A 10,877-nucleotide genomic window follows, 5' to 3' on the forward strand; every position below is an offset into this window, starting at 1 on the left:
TGTATGTGTGGTCGTGTGTGTATATATACATGTGTGTATACGTGTATGCATGTGAGTGTGTGTATACATATATGTGTAGATATGTATATGTATGTGTAAGTGTATATATATGTATATATATGTGTGTGTATGTATGTGTGTATGTATATGTATATATGTTTGTATGTGTGTGTATATATGTATACATATGTGCATAGGTATAAGTGAGAATCTCCTTATTTACCTAAAACTCTATTCCCCTTTTTTTTATATATATATTTATTTATTTTTTTTATTTATTCTTCTTCTTTCTAATTTAACCTGACTCCTTGACCACTCCCCCCAGTATGATATTTTGCGCTATGCTGCCCCCCCAAAAAGTCCCCCACCAACACCCCTTTAAACCTGCCTAAATGTATAAATGCCAATACAATTCTTGTTAACTAGCTTCCTGAAGATTCTCTTGAATGAAACAGTTCTAGTCCTGTAGAAGCTCCTTCTATATAATAAATTTTTACTCTGCTATGTATGAGTACCTTATTTACTGTGGTTAACCCCGAATCAACCCGGGACCTACATAATAATAAGATAATAATATATTATATATATATATATACTATATATATTATATATATATATATATATATATATATATATCTATATATATGTTATGTGTTGTGTGTGGTGTGGTGGTACCCGACGGATTTCTTTTGTGTGTGTGTGTGTGTTTGTGTCTTTCTTTGTCCTCCTTACCACTGTTTGACAACCGGCTCTGGTGGGTTTATGTCCTTGTAACTTAACGATTCAGCAATGGGATGGATTCATTAGACTAAAAAATTCTCCAATGTGTTGCCCCAGCATAGCCGCAGTCTAATGGCTGAAACAAGTAAAAGATAAAAGATAGATCTCTAACTACGGTAACAGGAAAAAAATACAGGTTTATTACGTGTAGTAAGTAGCTTGCTTACCAGCCACATGGTTTCTGGTTTAGTCCCACTCCGTGGCACTTTGGGCAAGTGTCTTCTACTATAGACTCGGGCCGACCAAAGCCTTGTGAGTGGATTTGGTAGACGGAAACTGAAAGAAGCCTGTCATATATATATGTATATATATATATATATATATATATATATATACGTACCTGTGTGTATATGTTTGTGTGTCTGTGTTTGTCTCCCCACATCGCTTGACAACCGATGCTGGTGTGTTTACGTCCCCGTAACTTAGCGGTTCGGCAAAAGTGACCGATAGAATAAGTACTAGGCTTACAAAGAATAAGTCCTAGGATCGATTTGCTCGACGAAAGGTGGTGCTCCATCATAGCCGCATTCAAATGACTGAAACAAGTAAAAGAGTGAAAACTGTAATACTTTACCTTTCGTGCCATAGTAAACCCAGAGATGAAAGAAAAACCCATTAAAGTCTATGTATTTCCTCCCATCGGTACCCTTGCCCCATACCTTGCATTGCTTAATAGATAAGTCAGGCCTGAAATTAATGTGGGGGGGGGGTGAGGGGGATTTGGTTTTTGTGTCTAGCAAATCTAGTGACAGCATATAGATCTCCTCCCCGACTCGTGGATTCTTATTGCAGTGCTGTAATATAGAAATGCTGTTGATCAGGGTCTGTGGTATAGACATAAACTTATTCTGTGACATCTTACATTCTGAACAACCCCTGATATGTTCTCAGCAGAACCAAAAGCAGCTGTGCAATATGATGTGAAGGTCCTATTGCTACATTTAACAACAGGCGTTTCTCAGTCTTTACCTCGCAACACCAATGTGTTCCAAGATAATGGAGCAAGCGTTAATGTGACTTATGCCATTGCCGACAACTTTTCTTGATCATTCGGTCTGATAGATATGGCAGCCTCATATTACAACACTCAGCGGTCTTACATATATCCGGAAACTCAAGATTTAACAAAATATATATACTGGGGTCGATTCATTCGACTAAAAGGCGGTGCCCCAGCATGGCCATAGTCTAAGGTAAAAGATATGTAGAAAAAGGAACAAAGAAGAAAACGAGCTTACAAACTCTTTTAGATAGAGCATAAATAAAAAAAAATGCATCATCGTATTTACGTAATATAGTGTGGGATGGAAATATAGCCGGAAAGTGTGGGACGAAAAGTGCAGTTGTCTATTACGGGGGTAGAGGAGGCAGAAGTTACAATGACTAAAAGCAGACACGCAAAACAGCTGGTGGAAAAGCATAGAAAAATAAATGGTAAACAATCAAGAAGTGTGTACAATATATATATATATATATTAATTATTCCATTATATATATATTACTCTTTTTTTTTACTCTTTTTAATGATTTCAGTCATTTGACTGTGGCCATGCTGGAGCACCGCCTTTATATATATATATATATATATATATATATATATATATATATATATATTATATATATATATATATATATATATATATATACTCATATATATATATATATACACTCATACATATATATATATACACATTCATATATATTAAATGTAACGTTAACGACTATAATTTTCCATACATACATACATTCACACACACACACACACGCACACACACACACACACCACACACACACACACACACACACACATATATATATATGCATATACATGCACGTATTCACTTCGGGCTTACTCAGTGCACAAGCAAACGACTATATGTTGTTATGTAAATGCGTAGGGGAAAATTATCCCTGGTATGTATGATAAACACTGAAGGATGAAAGCTTCCCATACAACAAGGAATCTCCTACGTTAGTAATTTTGAAGGCTTCCTTATCACTTTTCTTTTATTTTGATATGTTTCGCCATTTATCCCGTAGGGATTATACAAAAATATACATTAAATAATCTCATTGCCAAATACTACCTTTAAGATAGCGTGCTAGCACCTCTATATATGTATGTATGTATATATATATATATATATATAGAGAGAGAGGTCCTAGTTATGTAAACAAGCTCTGCTGATAAAGTATAAAAGGAAAAGAAAAATACAACGTTAGTAAACGTCAACTTCTGCTTTTAATTTTCCCCATTTCGTTCGTGTTTGGAACGTGATTTCCTTCTCACCCTCACCACCACAACCAGAACAGCCAAACTATTATCCTTTACCAAAGAATGTCATGACCTGAAATGCAGGCAGGTCACAACTAGGTGTCGCTTCATGTTCTAATTCAATCTCACTTGCATTTATTTCTTCTGCTATTTTCTTAGTTTCATTATTTTTTTCTTTCTTTCTTTCTCTCCCTTTTTTCTACTTTTTCTCGCGTTCTCTTTATTTTATTTTCGTTCTGTATTCGTTTCAGTATAGTTTTATTTTTTTATTTATTTAGTCTTTCATCTTTTTTTTTCTTGTCTTTCATTCTCTTTTATTTATTTCGTTAGCTTGTTGAGGATCTTTATCGTTTGGCGCACAGTGACTGATATTATTGAAAATCTCTATACCAGATGTAGTTTTGCATGCCAATTACAAAAATCACAACCATATTTTCGAGAAATTAATAATGAAAAATTTAACGAACCTTTAAAGATTGAAACTTTGTAATTTTAGTCAATGAGATTAATCTATTCTGATAACACTATTGCAATGTAATGGAAAGTGCCTTGACCATTTTTTCCCAATTTCGAAATGCGTCTGCGACAAAAGCAACAACATTTTTTGAGAAATTAATATAAAACATATAAAACCGTTATAATTGACAATATTTAATGAAAGACTAGGCGGAGGGCTGGCAGAATCGTTACCGCGCCGGGAAAATGCTTAGGGGCATTTCTTCCGACTTTACGTTCAAATGGCATCGGGGTCGACTTTGCCTCTCATCCTTGCGGGGTCGATAAAATAAGTACAGTTGAACACTAGGGTCGATTTAATCAACTGACCCGCTCCAGTGAAATTGATGGTCTTGTGCTAAAATTTGAAACCATTATTTAATGAATAACAATAAAAGAAAAACAACAATACTACGAAATTTTGTGATGCGCTGTACTAGCTCTAAACCCTAAACTCTAACGCTAACCTTAAAACTAACTCTAATCCTAAATGTAACACTAAACCCTAAATTTAGCCCCTTGCTGGTATCTATTTGTAAATATAGGAACATATGTAAATAAAAAAAAATGTGTATTCCTGTAATGAATATGATTTGCTAAATAACAAAAAAATTATCCTTAATGGTTCAGAACTTCGTAATTTTTTATAATTAAATTTTCAAAATAAAAAAAAAAATACATATTTGTAATTTTCATTCCTGGCATGTAAAGTTCCATTAGTGTCATTGCTGTTTTCCTTTAATTGACTACTGCCGCTTTCTTTCTTTTACATTGCCGACAAACTTTAGTGTACCATGACACAATATAAAATATTACTATTATTATTATCATTATTATTAAAGACCCCCTTCGGTCATGAATGACCATGGGATTGCACCTAGAAAGTTACCCTCCTAGACACAAGTCCGGGCAAGGTTGTTTATAGAAGACCAGCAGTCGCCCATGCATACCAGCCTCCCCTCCCCACGCCACCAGTGTTATCCAAGGGAAAGACAAAGGTCGATACAGCTTGGCACCAGTGACGTGGCAACTCATTTCTACAGCTGAGTGAACTGGAGCAACGTGAAATAAAGTGCTTTGCTCAAGAACACTATTATGATTATTATTATTATTATTATCATTATTATTATTATTATCATTATCATTATTATCATTATCATTATCATTATTATTATTATTATTATTATTATTATTATTTTGCCAGGAGGATGGCAAATGAACCAGTAGTAGTAGTAGTAGTAGTAGTAGTAGTAGTAGTAAGGCGGCGAACTGGCAGGATCGTTAGCACGCCGGGCGAAATGCTTGGCAGTATTTCGTCTGTCATCACGTTCTGAGTTCAAATGCCGTCGGGGTCGACTTTGCCTTTCATCCTTTCGGAGGTCGATAAATAAAGTACCAGTTACACACTGGGATCGATGTAATCGACTAGTCCCCTCCCCGAAAATATTAGGCCTTGTGCCTATAGTAGAAAGAGTTATCAGTAGTGGTAGTAAGGCGGCGAGCTGGCAAAATTATTAGCACGCCGGGCGAAATGCTTAGCAGTATTTCGTCTGCTGTTACGTTCTGAGTGCAAATTCTGCCGAGGTTGACTTTGCCTTTCATCCTTTCGGGGTCAATTAAATAAGTACCAGTTACGCACTGGGGGTCGATATAATCGACTTAATCCGTTTGTTTGTCCTTATTTGTCCCCTCTGTGTTTAGCCCCTTGTGGGTAGTAAAGAAATAGGTATTTTGTCTGTCGTTACCTTCTGATTTCAAATTCCGTCGATGTCGACTTTTTCTTTCATCCTTTCGGGGTCGATAAATTATGTACCAGCTGCGTACTGGGGTTAATGGAATCGACTTAATCCCTTCCCCCAAATTTGAAGCCTTTTGCTTCCAGCAGAAAGGATTATTGTTATTATTATTATTATTATTATTATTATTATTATTATTATTAGCTCACAAAGGTGGCAAACTTGCAGAATCGTTACAGCACCGGGTAAAAAATGCGTAGCGGTATTTCGTCCATCTTTACGTTCTGAGTTCAAATTCCGCCGGGATCGACTTTGCCTTGCGTCTTTTCGGGGTCGATAAAATAAGTACTAGTGAAACACTGGAGTCGATTTAATCGACTATCTCGCTTACCTAAAATTTCAGGCCTTGTGCCTTAGGTAGAAAAGATTATTATTATTATCATTATTAGCTCTAAATGCGGCAAGCTAGCAAAATCCTTAGCACTCCGGGTTAAATGCCTAGCGGCATTTCGTCTGTCCTCACGTTCTGAGTTCAAATTCCGTCGAGGTCGATTTATCTTTTTCGAGATCGGTAAAATAAGTACTAGTTACACACCGGAGTCGATGTAATTGACTATCCACTCCCCAAAATTTCAGGCCTTGTGCCTAGAGTAGAAAAGGTTATTATTAGCGTATGAAGGCGGCAAACTGACAGAATTCTGAGTATCCCGGACAAAATGCTTACCGGCATTTCATCCGTATTTACTTTCTGAGTTCAAATTCTGTTGTGGCTGACTTTTATCCTTTCATCCTTTCGGTGTCGATAGAGTAAGTACCAGTCGAGCATAGAGGTTGATGGAATCAACTAGCAGCCCCCGTGCATCAAAAAATAAAATTCTAGGATTATGATCCTTTCTACTATAGGCAATAATTATTGGCACTCCCTCGGTTACCACGGCGAGAGTTCCAGTTGATCCGATCAACAGAACAGCCAGCTCATGAAATTAACGTACAAGTGGGTGAGCACTCCACAGACACGCGTACTCTTGAAGTAGTTCTGAGAGAGATTCAGCGTGAAACAGGATACGACAAGGCTGGCTCTTTGAAATACAAGTACTACTCATTTTTGCCAGCTGAGTGGACGGGAGCAAAGTGAAATAAAGTGTTTTGCTCAAGGACACAACGCGTCGCCGAGAATCGAACTCATCCAATTTTTTTCATTTTCTAAGACGACTGAGCATGATTTAATTGAGGTTTGACATGCTATTTCTAGAAGGTCAATCGGTCACATAAGAAGAACGCACGTTGGCTCCTTCAGTTTCAAGCTGTTCACTACGCTGTTAACCTCTCACTAATTTTTTCGTCTAGTCATATCTTTTTCTTTCTTCGCAGCTTTCTTATCATTTCTTTGATGACGTGTTCTTAGTATCTTACAAGAAGCGACTATTTTCAGAATCTCCTTTTTTGTTTTTTGTCTCCCACGCTCTCTTTCTCGCCGATCTCATATTTTGTTTTTTGTATTTTTATCTTTTACTTGCTTCAGTCTTTGAACTGCGGCCATGCTGAGACTCCGCCTTGCAGGATTTAGTCGAACAAATCAACTCCAGTACTTATTTTTAAAAAACTGGCACTTATCCTATCGGTCTCTATCGAGCCGCTAATTTATGTGGACGGAAACAAGCCAACTCCGGTTGTCAAGCTGTGTTGGGGGACATACACACATACACATTCTTTTATTCTTTTATTTGGTTCAGTAATTTGACTGCAGCCATACTGGAGTACCGCCTTCAAGGGTTTCCTTCTCGACCCCAGGTCTTATTTCTTAAGCCTAGTACTTATTCTATCGGTCTGCTTTGCCGAACCGCTAAGTTACGGGGACGTAAACACACCAACACTGGCTATCAAGCAGTGATCAGGAGACAAACAAACACACACAGAGTTTTCGTCGACCAAATCCACATGGCTTTGGTCGGTCCGAGGCTATAGGAGAAGACACTTGCGCAAGATGCTACATAGCGGGACTGAACCCAAGACTTCATGGTTGAGAAGTGAACTTCTTAATCACATAGCCACGCCTATTTGCTCTTTGATCATCTTATTTCACGAAGTTGTTTAAATCTGTTGGATCAAAGCGTTCCAGCTGTGACCATCCATTTTATATTTGTAACTAAATGAGGTTTAACGTGTACGTTTTTAATGTACAATTTAAAGGATATTTGGCTACTTTTTCTGGCAGATTGAACAACCACGTAGATATTCTCCTTGATTCTGTACATGCATAGCGGTTTTTTAACCCTAAGTCGTTCAGGATTGTGTAAAACCTATCGTCTCTTTCTTCTCTCGTTTCCCACTATCTTCCCCCCCCACACACACACACACCTATCTCTCTCGCCAATGCTCACGAATTTATCAACTTTACGAAGTTTATACATTCATCACTTTATCTCTGCAGAAATTCTTTAGTGTAATTTAATCTCAACTGTTTCTTCTCTTTTTAATTTGATTCTTTTTTACTTCTTTAATGCCTTCTTTAAAACAGGATGTAGACTTTAAGAACTTTCTCTTCTCTCGATTGCTAAACTTCTAAAGCTTTATGAAGAAAAAGAAAAAAAAGAAAGAAAACATGCTTTCATGTAGAAGTGTCTCGCTTCATATAATGCTTAATGTTCGGTCATTCTTTTCTCTCTTTAGTCCAATGTTTTTTCGACGAGAAACAATACGAATGGCTTAGCTTGCCAGTATGTTCTCTCACAAATATACCGGAATGTGTGTTTGTATATGTGTGTGCGTATGTTTGCATGTATATGTATGTGCATCTGTATACTAGTACAGATTTTTTAATTAATTTTTTAAAACTGAACACTTTGAAACTTCGGATGCTGGTAAAATGTGTCATGTAGAACAGAGTTGACTCTTAACTTTTTTAATAAATTTTGTATTTTAGGAGTTATTTCGTGTTAAAGTTGTCGTATTTGGGTAATTTTAGCCAATCAATGATGTGTATTCAGGTGAAGAAAATTTACTGCTACTATTTGCGAACAACTTTCCGGTCCATTGACAAAACGATGAGTCTTCGACAACAGAAAAATTTAAACTGAAAATCTCCCCTAACAAAACCCTTCTTTAATATGTATGTATGTATGTATGTATGTATGTATGTATGTATGTATGTATGTATCTATCTATCTATCTATCTATCTATATCTACACACACACACCATTCAGTAAAAAATATTGTTTTAACCACAGGATAGCTCTGATTGTAATCGATCTGTGAGGAAAGGCGTTCCAGCCATGACCATTTTGTCTTATTCTTTTCTAGAAGTAATGAATTCCTAAGCGAACATTATAAAATAATATAAACTTGATTTTTTTTTTCTTGAAGACGGAAATTTCATTTTTCTTTTCGTCAGGAAGATTTGGTTGCTCTTTCTAGCAACTCGAGCGACCAGATAAGGGCTCTCTCGTTGCCTCGTCTTGTTCCCTTCGTCACCTGTTGTTTAGTTCCGAGTTGGATCTGACTGAACAGATATGATCAAAGACGTCTCAACTGTGACCATTGCCTCTTTCTTCCCAGATATAATGGACTCTGTACATCACAAGATAGAGGTTTTTCTATTCTGTATATAAAAAAGTTTGGCTACTTTTTCTAGTAGGTCATGCAACTACATACAGGCTCCGTCGTTGGTCTGTCTCAGTAATAATTTTGTTGTTATTTAGCCTCAAATCAACCCTGGTACAGCAAACTTATCACCAAAGGCATCCCAGCCTTGAGCAAACCGTCTTTTTAGGGATAATCTTGGACATTACATTACAATGGGAGTATGATTTAGGTAGGGGATACTTTGGCTGCTATTTCTAGCGTGTCGAGCGACCAGTGGAGGCTCTTTCATTGGTTCGATTGTGTGATGAAATTTGTTTACACATATATGTATGTATATATATCATCGGCAAAAGTCAGAGAGTCAAAAGCTGAAAGTTTCGTGTATTGGCACTTATCAAACCCGAATTTGGCATTTGTCACTCTGTAACTTCTGCCTATTATTAATGTGTGTGTGTGTGTATGTGTGTGTGTGTGTGTGCGTGTGTGTATATATATATATTGATAGATAGATAGATAGATAGATAGATAGATAGACAGACAGACAGACAGACAGACAGACAGACAGACAGACAGATAGATAGATAGATAGATAGATAGATAGATAGATAGATAGATAGATAGATAGATAGATAGATAGATAGGCACATTCTCATGTATGTTGGCCAAAGAAAACATCTCTGGTTATTAAAGAAGGGTTTTGTTAGGAGAGATTTTCAGTTTAAATTTTTCTGTTGTCGAAGACTCATCGTTTTGTCAATGGGTCCAGAAGTTGTTCGCAAACAGCAGCAGTAATTTGCTTCAGCTGAATACACGTCATTTATTGGTTAAAATTACCCAAATACGACAATTTTAACACGAAATAACTCCTAAAATACAAAATTTTGTCAAAAAAGTTAAAGAGTCAACCCTGTTCTACATGACATTCTACCAGTATCCGAAGTGTCAAAGTGCTCAGTCAAAAAAAATTAATTAAAAAATCTGTACGTCAAATTGAATAAATCCATGCATGTGTGTGTATCAACACTTGTATGCTTGTGGGGGAGAGATTGGTGAATTGTTCCATGATGTGGTTCTGTGGTGTCTACATGCGGCTAGGTAGGCTGTGTTGTTGAGTATTATGTATCTTGGCCACACCACAGTGAACAAGATCTCACTATGCAGAAAGATAATTATGTTGTTGATTACTAACCGTGTTTGTCATGCACATAGTGCAGTATACTATATGCCACTATGGTACCTGCTTATAACTAATTTAGCTAGATTGGACTGTTGATGGTTAAGTTTGATAAATGTCTTGATCACAGACATTGTTTAGTGAGCTACAATACGCTTTTGTACCTAGGATAAATGGATTATAGACAGTTAAGTATCTTGATCATGGACTCAGCGCAATGCTGGTGGTTGGACACAAAACGTCTCCTCTGAGATGGTTATCCAGTACTCATCTACTCTCAACTGCATCAATATAAGAAAAAAGATTATTTTTACGCACATATGAGTATAAGTCACGAACGTCACATCAACTTCCTCCTCGCTTCATTGAAAAATAGTCTGAGGAATTCATAATAATTTTTCAGTTGCTTTATTCTATTTTCCTTCTTTCTTTTTCCCTTATCCGTATTCAGATGTCTGCTATGAAAGAACCCCTGCCACCACAGATCCATTTGCTGACCCTTGAGGAATACGACCAGAACAATATTCTCATTCGTCTAGAACACATTTATGAAAAGCACGAAGTGAACAGAGAGGTTACCGTCAATATACAGGTAGGTTGTATCTCAGTTAACTAACAAACAGTAGCAGGGTTCAAACCTCTCTATTCCTCTATTTCTAATTCTTGTTTTTATTTCAGATTTACTTGGTCATATGTTATGTTATATATGATTTCCTCTATTTTGACGAACCCTCCTATGATGGTAGCTTAATTCTAAACTCCAACAATTTACATCGTTAATCCTTCAGGTCAACTGTGACTCTGCAATCCAACAAGATTCTAATAGTGACCGTC

General features: G+C 36.7%; 1 protein-coding gene across 1 annotated transcript in view; it reads left to right on the forward strand.

The window, feature by feature from the left end:
- LOC115214113 (lysosomal alpha-mannosidase) overlaps positions 1-10,877 on the forward strand; it is a 153,818-nt gene that overhangs the window by 132,620 nt on the left and 10,321 nt on the right. The window contains exon 24 of the mRNA XM_029783172.2: positions 10,495-10,635. Within this exon, the coding sequence (XP_029639032.1) occupies positions 10,495-10,635 (141 nt within the window). The remainder of the gene's footprint in view (positions 1-10,494; positions 10,636-10,877) is intronic.

Source organism: Octopus sinensis, linkage group LG7 (genome assembly GCF_006345805.1).
Source record: "Octopus sinensis linkage group LG7, ASM634580v1, whole genome shotgun sequence".
Lineage (NCBI taxonomy): Eukaryota > Metazoa > Mollusca > Cephalopoda > Octopoda > Octopodidae > Octopus > Octopus sinensis.